The sequence below is a fragment of the Sebastes fasciatus genome, chromosome 7, assembly GCF_043250625.1.
Source record: "Sebastes fasciatus isolate fSebFas1 chromosome 7, fSebFas1.pri, whole genome shotgun sequence".
Lineage (NCBI taxonomy): Eukaryota > Metazoa > Chordata > Actinopteri > Perciformes > Sebastidae > Sebastes > Sebastes fasciatus.
The window spans coordinates 810,168-828,473 of NC_133801.1; the positions used below are offsets into that span (position 1 = coordinate 810,168).

Sequence of the window (18,306 nt, forward strand, 5' to 3'; positions counted from 1 at the left end):
GTCTCCTCTAACGTCTCCTCTAACATCTCCTCTAACGTCTCCTCTAACATCTCCTCTAACGTCTCCTCTAACATCTCCTCTAACGTCTCCTCTAACATCTCCTCTAACGTCTCCTCTAACATCTCCTCTAATGTCTCCTCAACGTCTCCTCTAACATCTCCTCTAATGTCTCCTCAACGTCTCCTCTAACATCTCCTCTAATGTCTCCTCTAACATCTCCTCTAACGTCTCCTCTAACATCTCCTCTAATGTCTCCTCAACGTCTCCTCTAACATCTCCTCTAATGTCTCCTCAACGTCTCCTCAACGTCTCCTCTAACCTCTCCTCTAATGTCTCCTCTAACGTCTCCTCAACGTCTCCTCTAACATCTCCTCTAACCTCTCCTCTAATGTCTCCTCTAACCTCTCCTCTAATGTCTCCTCTAACCTCTCCTCTAATGTCTCCTCTAACCTCTCCTCTAATGTCTCCTCTAATGTCTCCTCTAACGTCTCCTCTAACGTCTCCTCTAACCTCTCCTCTAATGTCTCCTCTAACCTCTCCTCTAATGTCTCCTCTAACCTCTCCTCTAATGTCTCCTCTAACCTCTCCTCTAATGTCTCCTCTAACCTCTCCTCTAACGTCTCCTCAACGTCTCCTCTAATGTCTCCTCTAACCTCTCCTCTAATGTCTCCTCTAACCTCTCCTCTAATGTCTCCTCTAACATCTCCTCTAACGTCTCCTCTAACCTCTCCTCTAACGTCTCCTCAACGTCTCCTCTAACATCTCCTCTAATGTCTCCTCTAACATCTCTTCTAACGTCTCCTCTAACCTCTCCTCTAACGTCTCCTCAACGTCTCCTCTAACGTCTCCTCTAACCTCTCCTCTAATGTCTCCTCTAACCTCTCCTCTAACGTCTCTTCTAACGTCTCCTCTAACCTCTCCTCTAACGTCTCCTCAACGTCTCCTCTAACATCTCCTCTAATGTCTCCTCTAACATCTCTTCTAACGTCTCCTCTAACCTCTCCTCTAACGTCTCCTCAACGTCTCCTCTAACATCTCCTCTAATGTCTCCTCTAACGTCTCCTCTAACGTCTCCTCTAACATCTCCTCTAACATCTCCTCTAACATCTCCTCTAATGTCTCCTCTAACATCTCCTCTAACATCTCCTCTAACATCTCCTCTAACGTCTCCTCTAACGTCTCCTCTAACATCTCCTCTAACATCTCCTCTAACGTCTCCTCTAACGTCTCCTCTAACGTCTCCTCTAACATCTCCTCTAACGTCTCCTCTAACATCTCCTCTAACGTCTCCTCTAACATCTCCTCTAACGTCTCCTCTAACATCTCCTCTAACGTCTCCTCTAACATCTCCTCTAATGTCTCCTCAACGTCTCCTCTAACATCTCCTCTAATGTCTCCTCAACGTCTCCTCTAACATCTCCTCTAATGTCTCCTCAACGTCTCCTCTAACATCTCCTCTAATGTCTCCTCTAACATCTCCTCTAACGTCTCCTCTAACATCTCCTCTAATGTCTCCTCAACGTCTCCTCTAACATCTCCTCTAATGTCTCCTCAACGTCTCCTCTAACATCTCCTCTAATGTCTCCTCAACGTCTCCTCAACGTCTCCTCTAACCTCTCCTCTAATGTCTCCTCTAACGTCTCCTCAACGTCTCCTCTAACATCTCCTCTAACCTCTCCTCTAATGTCTCCTCTAACCTCTCCTCTAATGTCTCCTCTAACCTCTCCTCTAATGTCTCCTCTAACCTCTCCTCTAACGTCTCCTCTAACCTCTCCTCTAATGTCTCCTCTAACCTCTCCTCTAATGTCTCCTCTAACGTCTCCTCTAACGTCTCCTCTAACCTCTCCTCTAATGTCTCCTCTAACCTCTCCTCTAATGTCTCCTCTAACGTCTCCTCTAACGTCTCCTCTAACCTCTCCTCTAATGTCTCCTCTAACATCTCCTCTAATGTCTCCTCAACGTCTCCTCAACGTCTCCTCTAACCTCTCCTCTAATGTCTCCTCTAACGTCTCCTCAACGTCTCCTCTAACATCTCCTCTAACCTCTCCTCTAATGTCTCCTCTAACCTCTCCTCTAATGTCTCCTCTAACCTCTCCTCTAATGTCTCCTCTAACCTCTCCTCTAACGTCTCCTCTAACCTCTCCTCTAATGTCTCCTCTAACCTCTCCTCTAATGTCTCCTCTAACGTCTCCTCTAACGTCTCCTCTAACCTCTCCTCTAATGTCTCCTCTAACCTCTCCTCTAATGTCTCCTCTAACCTCTCCTCTAATGTCTCCTCTAACCTCTCCTCTAATGTCTCTAATGTCTCCTCTAACCTCTCCTCTAACGTCTCCTCAACGTCTCCTCTAATGTCTCCTCTAACCTCTCCTCTAATGTCTCCTCTAACCTCTCCTCTAATGTCTCCTCTAACATCTCCTCTAACGTCTCCTCTAACCTCTCCTCTAACGTCTCCTCAACGTCTCCTCTAACATCTCCTCTAATGTCTCCTCTAACATCTCTTCTAACGTCTCCTCTAACCTCTCCTCTAACGTCTCCTCAACGTCTCCTCTAACGTCTCCTCTAACCTCTCCTCTAATGTCTCCTCTAACCTCTCCTCTAACGTCTCTTCTAACGTCTCCTCTAACCTCTCCTCTAACGTCTCCTCAACGTCTCCTCTAACATCTCCTCTAATGTCTCCTCTAACATCTCTTCTAACGTCTCCTCTAACCTCTCCTCTAACGTCTCCTCAACGTCTCCTCTAACATCTCCTCTAATGTCTCCTCTAACGTCTCCTCTAACGTCTCCTCAACGTCTCCTCTAACATCTCTTCTAACGTCTCCTCTAACCTCTCCTCTAACGTCTCCTCAACGTCTCCTCTAACATCTCCTCTAATGTCTCCTCTAACCTCTCCTCTAACGTCTCCTCAACGTCTCCTCTAACATCTCTTCTAACCTCTCCTCTAACGTCTCCTCAACGTCTCCTCAACGTCTCCTCTAACATCTCCTCTAATGTCTCCTCTAACGTCTCCTCTAACGTCTCCTCTAATGTCTCCTCTAACATCTCCTCTAATGTCTCCTCTAACATCTCCTCTAACGTCTCCTCTAATGTCTCCTCTAACGTCTCCTCTAATGTCTCCTCAACGTCTCCTCTAACATCTCCTCTAATGTCTCCTCAACGTCTCCTCTAACATCTCCTCTAATGTCTCCTCTAACATCTCCTCTAACGTCTCCTCTAACGTCTCCTCTAATGTCTCCTCTAACATCTCCTCTAATGTCTCCTCTAACCTCTCCTCTAACGTCTCCTCAACGTCTCCTCTAATGTCTCCTCTAACATCTCCTCTAATGTCTCCTCTAACATCTCCTCTAACCTCTCCTCTAATGTCTCCTCTAACATCTCCTCTAACGTCTCCTCTAACATCTCCTCTAACCTCTCCTCTAATGTCTCCTCTAACATCTCCTCTAACGTCTCCTCTAATGTCTCCTCTAACATCTCCTCTAACCTCTCCTCTAATGTCTCCTCTAACATCTCCTCTAACGTCTCCTCTAATGTCTCCTCTAACATCTCCTCTAACATCTCCTCTAATGTCTCCTCTAACATCTCCTCTAACCTCTCCTCTAATGTCTCCTCTAACATCTCCTCTAACATCTCCTCTAATGTCTCCTCTAACCTCTCCTCTAACGTCTCCTCAACGTCTCCTCTAACATCTCCTCTAATGTCTCCTCTAACATCTCCTCTAACGTCTCCTCTAACGTCTCCTCTAATGTCTCCTCTAACATCTCCTCTAATGTCTCCTCTAACATCTCCTCTAACCTCTCCTCTAATGTCTCCTCTAACATCTCCTCTAACCTCTCCTCTAATGTCTCCTCTAACGTCTCCTCTAACGTCTCCTCTAATGTCTCCTCTAACATCTCCTCTAACGTCTCCTCTAATGTCTCCTCTAACGTCTCCTCAACATCTCCTCTAACCTCTCCTCTAATGTCTCCTCTAACATCTCCTCTAACGTCTCCTCTAACATCTCCTCTAATGTCTCCTCAACATCTCCTCTAACCTCTCCTCTAATGTCTCCTCTAACCTCTCCTCTAATGTCTCCTCTAACCTCTCCTCTAATGTCTCCTCTAATGTCTCCTCTAACCTCTCCTCTAATGTCTCCTCTAACATCTCCTCTAATGTCTCCTCAACATCTCCTCTAACCTCTCCTCTAATGTCTCCTCTAACCTCTCCTCTAATGTCTCCTCTAACATCTCCTCTAACATCTCCTCTAATGTCTCCTCTAACATCTCCTCTAACGTCTCCTCTAACATCTCCTCTAACGTCTCCTCTAACATCTCCTCTAACGTCTCCTCTAACCTCTCCTCTAACGTCTCCTCTAACATCTCCTCTAATGTCTCCTCTAACCTCTCCTCTAATGTCTCCTCTAACATCTCCTCTAACGTCTCCTCTAACATCTCCTCTAACGTCTCCTCTAACCTCTCCTCTAACGTCTCCTCTAACATCTCCTCTAACGTCTCCTCTAACATCTCCTCTAACATCTCCTCTAACGTCTCCTCTAACGTCTCCTCTAACGTCTCCTCTAACATCTCCTCTAACGTCTCCTCTAACATCTCCTCTAACGTCTCCTCTAACATCTCCTCTAACGTCTCCTCTAACATCTCCTCTAACGTCTCCTCTAACATCTCCTCTAACGTCTCCTCTAACATCTCCTCTAACGTCTCCTCTAACATCTCCTCTAACGTCTCCTCTAACATCTCCTCTAACGTCTCCTCTAACATCTCCTCTAACGTCTCCTCTAACATCTCCTCTAACGTCTCCTCTAACATCTCCTCTAACGTCTCCTCTAACATCTCCTCTAACGTCTCCTCTAACGTCTCCTCTAACGTCTCCTCTAACATCTCCTCTAACGTCTCCTCTAACGTCTCCTCTAACATCTCCTCTAACATCTCCTCTAACGTCTCCTCTAACATCTCCTCTAACGTCTCCTCTAACATCTCCTCTAATGTCTCCTCTAACATCTCCTCTAACATCTCCTCTAACGTCTCCTCTAACGTCTCCTCTAACGTCTCCTCTAACGTCTCCTCTAACGTCTCCTCTAACATCTCCTCTAACGTCTCCTCTAACATCTCCTCTAACGTCTCCTCTAACATCTCCTCTAACGTCTCCTCTAACATCTCCTCTAATGTCTCCTCAACGTCTCCTCTAACATCTCCTCTAATGTCTCCTCAACGTCTCCTCTAACATCTCCTCTAATGTCTCCTCAACGTCTCCTCTAACATCTCCTCTAATGTCTCCTCTAACATCTCCTCTAACGTCTCCTCTAACATCTCCTCTAATGTCTCCTCAACGTCTCCTCTAACATCTCCTCTAATGTCTCCTCAACGTCTCCTCAACGTCTCCTCTAACATCTCCTCTAATGTCTCCTCTAACGTCTCCTCTAACGTCTCCTCTAACGTCTCCTCTAACATCTCCTCTAATGTCTCCTCTAACGTCTCCTCTAACGTCTCCTCTAACCTCTCCTCTAATGTCTCCTCTAACGTCTCCTCAACGTCTCCTCTAACGTCTCCTCTAACCTCTCCTCTAATGTCTCCTCTAACGTCTCCTGTAACGTCTCCTCAACGTCTCCTCTAACGTCTCCTCTAACCTCTCCTCTAATGTCTCCTCTAACCTCTCCTCTAATGTCTCCTCTAACATCTCCTCTAACATCTCCTCTAATGTCTCCTCTAACGTCTCCTGTAACGTCTCCTGTAACGTCTCCTGTATCATCACCTCACGCGCATCACACACTGCAAGTTCAGTTAATTGAAGTTCAGTTTAAACACACTTTCTGTCGTCATGCTTTAACAACATGTTTGTTCTGTTTTCTTTTGATGTTATAGAAGATGACCTATTTTGTTAATCACTGTTTGTGGCACAGAAACTTAATATTCACAGTCAAATATTTTGCAAATATCAAGTTTGGAGGCATTGTCAATGTTTCCCTGGGTTATGTAAATTAAGACAACTATTGATTAGCATGCTAGGTCATTGATTAATACCATGCTGGAACTAAAGATCATGTGCTGTGACCGACTGAGACCGTTGGTAGGTCCAGTGCTACCGGTGGAACAGTGAGTCTAGAGCCTCTTCCTCCCAGGCCAGCGTTATCTTGATGTCATTACTCAACTCTTTATTAATATTAATGTATGTTTCTGTTTATTGATCAGCTGATTATTAACTTTTCATCAGTTGTGTATTTTAAGGTAGTTTTGGTTTTTATGGTTTTTATGGTTTTTACGTTGTTGTTGATCAGAGAATGTTTCTGTTGGACTGAATCAACCGTCTCTCTTCTGATCGATCAGGACGCTGAAGGAGACGAACACTAACTGACTGATCAATATCTGACTGAAGACTCCCCCGACACACTGAAAACCATTCACACCTCCACACCACAACATCACCGCATCACACCTCCACACCACAACATCACCGCATCACACCTCCACACCACAACATCACCGCATCACACCTCCACACCACAACATCACCGCATCACACCTCCACACCACAACATCACCGCATCACACCTCCACACCACAACATCACCGCATCACACCTCCACACCACAACATCACCGCATCACACCTCCACACCACAACATCACCGCATCACACCTCAACACCACAACATCACCGCATCACACCTCCACACCACAACATCACCGCATCACACCTCAACACCACAACATCACCGCATCACACCTCCACATCACCGCATCACACCTCAACACCACAACATCACCGCATCACACCTCCACACCACAACATCACCGCATCACACCTCCACATCACCGCATCACACCTCAACACCACAACATCACCGCATCACACCTCCACACCACCGCATCACACCTCCACATCACCGCATCACACCTCAACACCACAACATCACCGCATCACACCTCCACACCACAACATCACCGCATCACACCTCAACACCACAACATCACCGCATCACACCTCCACACCACAACATCACCGCATCACACCTCCACACCACAACATCACCGCATCACACCTCCACACCACAACATCACCGCATCACACCTCCACACCACAACATCACCGCATCACACCTCAACACCACAACATCACCGCATCACACCTCCACACCACAACATCACCGCATCACACCTCCACACCACAACATCACCGCATCACACCTCCACACCACAACATCACCGCATCACACCTCCACATCACCGCATCACACCTCAACACCACAACATCACCGCATCACACCTCCACACCACAACATCACCGCATCACACCTCAACACCACAACATCACCGCATCACACCTCCACACCACAACATCACCGCATCACACCTCCACACCACAACATCACCGCATCACACCTCAACACCACAACATCACCGCATCACACCTCAACACCACAACATCACCGCATCACACCTCAACACCACAACATCACCGCATCACACCTCCACATCACCGCATCACACCTCCACATCACCGCATCACATCTCCACACCACAACATCACCGCATCACACCTCCACACCACAACATCACCGCATCACACCTCAACACCACAACATCACCGCATCACACCTCAACACCACAACATCACCGCATCACACCTCAACACCACAACATCACCGCATCACACCTCCACACCACAACATCACCGCATCACACCTCCACACCACAACATCACCGCATCACACTTCAACACCACAACATCACCGCATCACACCTCAACACCACGACATCACCGCATCACACCTCAACACCACGACATCACCGCATCACACCTCAACACCACGACATCACCGCATCACACCTCAACACCACGACATCACCGCATCACACCTCAACACCACGACATCACCGCATCACACCTCAACACCACCGCATCACACCTCAACACCACATCACACCTCAACACCACGACATCACCACATCACACCTCAACACCACAACATCACTGAATCACACCTCAACACCACAACATCACCGCATCACACCTCCACACCACAACATCACCGCATCACACCTCAACACCACAACATCACTGCATCACACCTCCACACCACAACATCACCGCATCACACCTCAACACCACGACATCACCGCATCACACCTCAACACCACAACATCACCGCATCACACCTCCACACCACAACATCACCGCATCACACCTCCACACCACAACATCACCGCATCACACCTCAACACCACAACATCACCGCATCACACCTCAACACCACAACATCACCGCATCACACCTCAACACCACAACATCACCGCATCACACCTCCACACCACAACATCACCGCATCACACTTCAACACCACAACATCACCGCATCACACCTCAACACCACGACATCACCGCATCACACCTCAACACCACGACATCACCGCATCACACCTCAACACCACGACATCACACCTCAACACCACCGCATCACACCTCAACACCACATCACACCTCAACACCACGACATCACCACATCACACCTCAACACCACAACATCACTGCATCACACCTCAACACCACAACATCACCGCATCACACCTCCACACCACAACATCACCGCATCACACCTCAACACCACAACATCACTGCATCACACCTCCACACCACAACATCACCGCATCACACCTCAACACCACGACATCACCGCATCACACCTCAACACCACGACATCACCGCATCACACCTCCACACCACAACATCACCGCATCACACCTCCACACCACAACATCACCGCATCACACCTCAACACCACAACATCACCGCATCACACCTCAACACCACAACATCACCGCATCACACCTCAACACCACGACATCACCGCATCACACCTCAACACCACATCACACCTCAACACCACGACATCACCACATCACACCTGAACACCACGACATCACCACATCACACCTGAACACCACGACATCACCACATCACACCTGAACACCACGACATCACAACATCACACCTCAACACCACGACATCACCACATCACACCTCAACACCATGACATCACCACATCACACCTGAACACCACGACATCACATCACACCTCAACACCACGACATCACCACATCACACCTCAACACCATGACATCACCACATCACACCTGAACACCACCACATCACACCTCAACACCACGACATCACCACATCACACCTGAACACCACGACATCACATCACACCTCAACACCACGACATCACCACATCACACCTCAACACCACGACATCACCAGATCACACCTCAACACCACGACATCACCGCATCACACCTCAACACCACGACATCACCACATCACACCTGAACACCACGACATCACAACATCACCACATCACACCTCAACACCACGACATCACCACATCACACCTCAACACCACGACATCACAACATCACCACATCACACCTCAACACCACGACATCACCAGATCACACCTCAACACCATGACATCACCGCATCACACCGCAACACCACGACATCACCACATCACACCTGAACACCACGACATCACACCTCAACACCACGACATCACCGCATCACACCTCAACACCACGACATCACCGCATCACACCTGAACACCACAACATCACACCTCAACACCACGACATCACCGCATCACACCTCAACACCACGACATCACCGCATCACACCTCAACACCACCGCATCACACCTCAACACCACATCACACCTCAACACCACGACATCACATCACACCTCAACACCACGACATCACCACATCACACCTCAACACCACGACATCACCAGATCACACCTCAACACCACGACATCACCGCATCACACCTCAACACCACGACATCACATCACACCTCAACACCACGACATCACCACATCACACCTGAACACCACGACATCACAACATCACCACATCACACCTCAACACCACGACATCACCACATCACACCTCAACACCACGACATCACAACATCACCACATCACACCTCAACACCACGACATCACCAGATCACACCTCAACACCATGACATCACCGCATCACACCGCAACACCACGACATCACCACATCACACCTGAACACCACGACATCACACCTCAACACCACGACATCACCGCATCACACCTCAACACCACGACATCACCGCATCACACCTCAACACCACGACATCACCGCATCACACCTGAACACCACAACATCACACCTCAACACCACGACATCTTTAACATTTCGAGCTTTAAGCTGCAGACGAACAACAAAGAAGAAAAGATTGTCTCGCTTCTTTTGTTTTTTATTCTTTGATATTATTGGATAAAAGTATTCAGACGATTCTAGAATATTTACAAAAAGACTTATTGAAGTATTTTGAGGCGTTTATTAGATGAATATTCACAGTGGATAAAAGGTCTGCAGTTTGTTTTGTCTCTTAAATTAAATTTGTGGAAGAAAAAGGTAACTTTATTAAAAAGGTCTTATAACATTTCCATGTGGACAAACGGAGCCGTTACAAAGGTGCAGAAGAAGTTTGTCTTTTCCTAAAAAACACAACTCTCATGATTGTGAGAAGAAGAAAGTGTGAGTTAAATGTTCATCTTGTTTCGAGTCATTAGAATCTGATCAGAGAACATGAGGAGAGTCGTCTGATGAACGTCCGCTCTCGCTACATCTACTTCCTGTCCTCTCTCCGTTAGAGGGATCAGAGGTCGTCCAGGCTCTGATGACAGAAGGTTTGGTTGAAGCGTTGCCGTGTCAACGTTCCTCCTCCTCATCATCATCATCGTGGTGAAGAATTGTGGGTGTTCTGAATGAGGTTTGGTGTGAGCAGGTCTGCCTGAGGTTCAGCTGCTCTGTATGTCTGACAGATCACTGAGCTCATTAATATTCTCCTGACGCCACGCACTCCGATCATTCAGCCTGCAAACACTCAGGAGGAATGTTCTGGAGCTCGGTTCTGTTTGGAACCTCAACAACCACAACAACCACAACAACCTCAACAACCTCAACAACCTCTGCTTTAGGAACCACAGTCCACAGAACAGTTCTATTAAAACACTGTTGTTGTTGTTGCAGGTCTGTCTCTGGTGACATCAGGTCAGACACCCTGCAGCCGTCCGCCTCCACTTCATCACTTCATCATGTTACTGTGTTCAGGAGCTCTAGAAGAACCGACCAGCAGGCCGCGGTAGTCGGTGTTACACGGCGTTGCACAGTGTTGCACGGTGTTGCGCGGTGTTGCGCTGCGTTGCGCGGTGTTGCGCGGTGTTGCGCGGCGTTGCGCGGTGTTGCGCGGCGTTGCGCTGTGTTGCACGGTGTTGCACGGTGTTGCACGGTGTTGCACGGTGTTGCACGGTGGTCGGACACACGCCGGTTACATCACGTCCTCAGCGTTGTTTTTGTTTTTTAGAGAAATAAAACCCATCAGTTCATCGTGGCAGATCAGCGTCGTGTTATCAACAGATAGTCGGACGACGGACGCTACAGACTGACAGTGAACGTGTCGTATCGTTAGTGAGTCGTTAATATCGTCAGATCTCTTTAGTCACGTGACCCGTGAATATAAATAAAAATAACAAATAAAAACTAGAGCTGTCAAAGTTAACGTGATAACGCAAATTACATTCAACGTCACTAATTTCTTTAATGCATTAACACCTTAACGACCTGTCAGAGGTTTAGCAGCTCAGTTTTAAAGGTTCTGTTAGTAACTTGTTCAGGTATAAATCCTTGCTGGTCGGTGTCTCATGGTCTCTCGTGTGTCTCGTGGTCTCTCGTGTGTCTCGTGGTCTCTCGTGTGTCTCGTGGTCTCTCGTGTGTCTCGTGGTCTCTCGTGTGTCTCGTGGTCTCTCGTGTGTCTCGTGGTCTCTCGTGTGTCTCGTGGTCTCTCGTGTGTCTCGTGGTCTCTCGTGTGTCTCGTGGTCTCTCGTGTGTCTCGTGGTCTCTCGTGTGTCTCGTGGTCTCTCGTGTGTCTCATGGTCTCTCGTGTGTCTCCTGGTCTCTCGTGTGTCTCGTGGTCTCTCGTGTGTCTCGTGGTCTCTCGTGTCTCATGGTCTCTCGTGTGTCTCGTGGTCTCTCGTGTGTCTCGTGGTCTCTCGTGTGTCTCATGGTCTCTCGTGTGTCTCATGGTCTCTCGTGTGTCTCGTGGTCTCTCGTGTGTCTCATGGTCTCTCGTGTGTCTCCTGGTCTCTCGTGTGTCTCATGGTCTCTCGTGTGTCTCCTGGTCTCTCGTGTGTCTCGTGGTCTCTCGTGTCTCATGGTCTCTCGTGTCTCATGGTCTCTCGTGTGTCTCCTGGTCTCTCGTGTGTCTCGTGGTCTCTCGTGTGTCTCATGGTCTCTCGTGTGTCTCATGGTCTCTCGTGTGTCTCATGGTCTCTCGTGTGTCTCATGGTCTCTCGTGTGTCTCATGGTCTCTCGTGTGTCTCATGGTCTCTCGTGTGTCTCCGCTGTTCAGACTCAGACTCCAACACAAACTCCAGTGAAGCACCAAAACCTCTTGGTTGTATCTGGTGAAGCTGTTAAACAGTGTTGGCCGCGGTCGGAGGACGCGGAGGAGACCGTAGCTTTGGTCTCCAGGACCGGAGTCTCTGCTCCTCTGCTCCTCTGCCTGCCTTCACTCACACACCGCGCTCCTTCTCTCTCTCTCTCTCTCCACCTCTCACGTGCATGCTGCTCACTCCACACTGCAGAAGAGTTAGTTTAGCTCTGAGAATATCTAGTGAATGTTCAGTGGAGTTATTCTATTCTATTATAATGTTTGGATCACAGAGTCTGAAACAATCCTTCCCAGCCTCCGCTGGAGTCTGAATCTACTAATAGATCCTGACTGGAGCACCTGGTCAGCTGAGTGGTTACAGCGTCCTCCAGGTTGGATTCTGTCTTATGAAGATGAACAAATGCCCCAAAAACAAAATCAAAAAAGAGAAGTAAACAAAGACTGAAACACATCCGAGCCTCACGACTCCGTCTGCGTGACCAATTTAACACGATGGTTTCTAACTAGGGCTGTTAAAGGATTACAATATTTAATCTCACATGTATTGATCTGTTCTAAATGAACCTTAAAGGGAGATTAGTCCAGTATTTAATCCTCTTATCAACATGGGAGGATAAATATGCTTCTTTATGTAAATGTATGTTGAGGTCAAAGGACCCTCTGAAGATGGACATGACAGTTTGGAGCGTTATTTAACCTCTTCATGACCAGCCAGTCTGACCTGGTTGGTACCGATGGATCCATCAGGTTCTATAGTTTACTATGATACCAGGATCTTCACTCTGGCTTTGAGTTCGCTGAAACCTCCGACAGATCGCATTAATGCGTTAAAGAAATTAGTGGCGTTAAAATTTGCGTTATTATCACGTCAACTTTGACAGAACTGTTTTTAACACGAGACACAAAAACACAAAAACACAAAAACACAAAAACTATTCTAATAAAACTTCAGAAAATAGAAAAACATCCAGTTTTACCACATTTATGCTAAACTCAGTTCAGAGACACTAAACTCCAGAGAGTTTCAATAGAGACCAGGACCGGGACCGGGACCGGCATCAGGACCAGGACCAGGACCAGGACCAGGATCAGGACTCTCAGTTGTATTTCTACGTTATTTTTTAACTTCCATACCGATTCATAATTCCATTAAATCCAGAAGACGTGATCGTGAGAGTAGAACTGGTTTCTTGTCTGGATGTGTAATTAGTAATGTGATTACTTTCTTAAAGAGTAATTACAGTAATAGATTACACCACTCTGTGCCTGCATGTTTCCTGTCTGTCTGCACTATCAAAATAAAGGCCTGAAAAGAGAACCGTCGTTTAGAGAACGTCGGTGAGCTGCTCACACGGACGTCACCGAGGTTCTGACAGAACGTTATGTAACGTTACAACAACACCACGGTGTGTGTGCGTGGTTCTCCGACCGGAACGCACAGAACACATCCTGGTATTTAGAGGTTCTCTGAGGAACCGCAGACACACACACACACACACACACACACACACACACACACACACACACATCCAGCCCTACCTGGTTCCTTTATCTCCCATCCTGACGACGACGCTGGCGAGCCGACAGCAGCCGGACGGAGAGATGATGGAGGAGGAGGAGGAGGAGGAGGGATGCCGTCACCGTGGAAACTGAGGGGAGGATGTCTCTCTCTCTCTCTCTCTCTCTCTCTCTCTCAGGAAGTCGTCGTCATGCCGTCAGATTCTCCTCAGCAGGAGGAAAAACCTCCATCTGAGCTGCAACTGAACAAACCAGTGAAACCTCCCCTCTGCTCCTCCTCCTCTTTAACTCCCCCTCTTCCTCTCTCTCTCTCCTCTTCCTCTCTCTCTTTCCTCCTCATCCTCTCTCTCTTCCTCTCTCTCTCCTCCTCTTCCTCTCTCTCCTCCTCTTCCTCCCCCCCCCCCTCTCATTAGCAGTATGATGTGTTAAAACAGCCAGAGGACAGAGGATGTTATTCCGGTCGATGACGTTAACGTCACGCCAGCAGCTGGACTCTGACCTCCGTCCGTCCGTCCCTCCGTCCGTCCCTCCGTCCGTCCCTCCGTCCGTCCTTCAGTAAAATAGAAATTACAAATATGAATTCATATTTCATCTTTTCTCTTCGACATGGACAGAAGTCAAACTGCGTCAGCTTCTGTACGGAGTCTCAAATGTGCCAAAATGTTTCAGTGTATAATTAAAAAGATTTATTCTGTTTGTGGATCCACAAAGAAAAACACAGAGATCAGAGATCAGAGACCACAGATCAGAGATCAGAGATCACAGATCAGAGATCACAGATCAGAGATCAGAGACCAGAGATCACAGATCAGAGATCAGAGACCAGAGATCAGAGACCACAGATCAGAGATCAGAGACCACAGATCAGAGATCACAGATCAGAGATCAGAGACCACAGATCAGAGATCAGAGACCAGAGATCACAGATCAGAGATCAGAGACCAGAGATCACAGATCAGAGATCAGAGACCAGAGATCAGAGACCACAGATCAGAGATCAGAGACCACAGATCAGAGATCACAGATCAGAGATCAGAGACCACAGATCAGAGATCAGAGACCAGAGATCACAGATCAGAGATCAGAGACCACAGATCAGAGACCACAGATCAGAGACCAGAGATCACAGATCAGAGACCACAGATCAGAGATCAGAGACCACAGATCAGAGATCACAGATCAGAGATCAGAGACCACAGATCAGAGATCAGAGACCACAGATCAGAGATCAGAGATCAGAGACCACAGATCAGAGACCAGAGATCAGAGATCAGAGATCAGAGACCACAGATCAGAGATCAGAGACCACAGATCAGAGATCAGAGATCAGAGACCACAGATCAGAGACCAGAGATCAGAGATCAGAGATCAGAGACCACAGATCAGAGATCAGAGACCACAGATCAGAGACCAGAGATCAGAGATCAGAGACCACAGATCAGAGATCAGAGACCACAGATCAGAGATCACAGATCAGAGATCAGAGACCACAGATCAGAGACCAGAGATCAGAGATCAGAGACCACAGATCAGAGATCAGAGACCACAGATCAGAGATCAGAGACCACAGATCAGAGACCAGAGACCACAGATCAGAGATCAGAGACCACAGATCAGAGATCAGAGACCAGAGACCACAGATCAGAGATCAGAGACCACAGATCAGAGATCAGAGACCACAGATCAGAGATCACAGATCAGAGATCAGAGACCACAGATCAGAGATCAGAGACCACAGATCAGAGATCAGAGATCACAGATCAGAGACCAGAGATCACAGATCACAGATCAGAGATCACAGATCAGAGAGAGAACGTCGTAGGAGGCAGGACGTAGGAGACATGACTTAGGTGACATGACGTAGGTGACATGACGTAGGTGACATGACGTAGGAGACATGACGTAGAAGACATGACGTAGGAGACAGGACGTAGGAGACAGGACGTAGGAGACATGACGTAGGAGACAGGACGTAGGAGACAGGACGTAGGTGACATGACGTAGAAGACATGACGTAGGAGACAGGACGTAGGTGACATGACGTAGGTGACATGATGTAGGAGACATGACGTAGTTGACATGATGTAGGTGACATGACGTAGGTGACATGACGTAGAAGACATGACGTAGGAGACATGACGTAGGAGACATGACGTAGTCGACATGACGTAGGTGACATGACGTAGGAGACATGACGTAGGAGACAGGACGTAGGAGACATGAATTAGGAGACATGGCATAGGAGACAGGACGTAGGAGACATGACGTAGGAGACAGGACGTAGGAGACAGGACGTAGGAGACATGACGTAGGAGACAGGACGTAGGAGACATGACGTAGGAGACATGACGTAGGAGACAGGACGTAGGAGACATGACGTAGGAGACAGGACGTAGGAGACAGGACGTAGGAGACAGGACGTAGGAGACATGACGTAGGAGACAGGACGTAGGAGACATGACGTAGGAGACAGGACGTAGGAGACGTGACGTAGGAGACAGGACGTAGGAGACAGGATGTAGGTGACATGACGTAGGAGACAGGACGTAGGAGACATGACATAGGTGACATGACGTAGGAGACATGACGTAGCAGACATGACTTAGGGGACATGACGTAGGAGACATGACGTAGGTGACATGACGTAGGAGACATGACGTATTCGACCTGACCTTTGTGACAGGACGTAGGTGACATGACGTAGGTGACATGATGTAGGAGACATGACATAGTCAACATGACGTAGGTGACAGGACATAGGTGACATGACGTAGTCAATATGACGTAGGTGACATGACGTAGCAGACATGACGTAGCAGACATGGCGTAGGAGACATGACGTAGGCGACATGACGTAGGAGACATGACAGGTGACATGACGTAGGAGACATGACGTAGCAGACATGGCGTAGGAGACATGACGTAGGCGACATGACGTAGGAGACATGACGTAGCAGACATGACGTAGGAGACATGGCATAGGAGACATGACGTAGGTGACATGACGTAGGAGACATGACGTAGTAGTCATGACTTAGGGGACATGACGTAGGAGACATGACGTAGGTGACATGACGTAGGAGACATGACGTAGTCGACCTGATGTAGGTGACATGACGTAGGTGACATGACGTAGGTGACATGACGTAGGAGACATGACATAGGTGACATGACGTAGGAGACATGACATAGCAGACATGGCGTAGGAGACATGACGTAGGCGACATGACGTAGGAGACATGACATAGGTGACATGACGTAGGAGACATGACGTAGTAGTCATGACTTAGGGGACATGACGTAGGAGACATGACGTAGGTGACATGACGTAGGTGACATGACGTAGGAGACATGACGTAGTCGACCTGATGTAGGTGACAGGACGTAGGTGACATGACGTAGGTGACATGACGTAGGAGACATGACAGTCGACATGACGTAGGTGACAGGACATAGGTGACATGACGTAGTCAATATGACGTAGGTGACATGACGTAGCAGACATGACGTAGGAGACATGACGTAGGAGACATGAGGTAGGAGACATGACGTAGGAGACGTGACGTAGCAGACATGACGTAGGTGACATGACGTAGGAGACATGACGTAGGAGACATGACGTAGGAGACATGACATAGGTGACATGACGTAGGTGACATGACGTAGGAGACATGACGTAGTAGTCATGACTTAGGGGACATGACGTAGGAGACATGACGTAGTCGACCTGATGTAGGTGACAGGACGTAGGTGACATGACGTAGGAGACATGACAGTCGACATGACGTAGGTGACAGGACATAGGTGACATGACGTAGTCAATATGACGTAGGTGACATGAGGTAGGAGACATGACGTAGAAGACATGACATAGGTGACATGACGTAGGAGACATGACGTAGTCAATATGACGTAGGTGACATGACGTAGCAGACATGACGTAGGAGACATGAGGTAGGAGACATGACGTAGAAGACATGACATAGGTGACATGACGTAGGAGACATGACGTAGCAGACATGACGTAGGAGACAGGACGTAGGAGACATGAATTAGGAGACATGGCATAGGAGACAGGACGTAGGAGACATGACGTAGGAGACAGGATGTAGGAGACATGACGTAGGAGACATGACATAGGTGACATGATGTAGGAGACAGGACGTAGGAGACATGACGTAGGAGACAGGACGTAGGAGACATGAGGTAGGAGACATGACGTAGGAGACAGGACGTAGGAGACATGAGGTAGGAGACATGACGTAGGAGACAGGACGTAGGAGACATGACGTAGGAGACATGACGTAGGAGACAGGACG

At 48.1% G+C, this 18,306-nt stretch overlaps 1 protein-coding gene across 1 annotated transcript in view; it reads right to left on the reverse strand.

Moving 5' to 3' along the window:
• The window catches only part of arrb1 (arrestin, beta 1), a 47,041-nt gene extending 32,733 nt beyond the window's left edge, over positions 1 to 14,308 (reverse strand). Inside the window, exon 1 of the mRNA XM_074640866.1 lies at positions 14,009 to 14,308. Within this exon, the coding sequence (XP_074496967.1) occupies positions 14,009 to 14,028 (20 nt within the window). The 5' untranslated portion in view covers positions 14,029 to 14,308. The remainder of the gene's footprint in view (positions 1 to 14,008) is intronic.
• Positions 14,309 to 18,306: the final 3,998 nt, after the last annotated feature.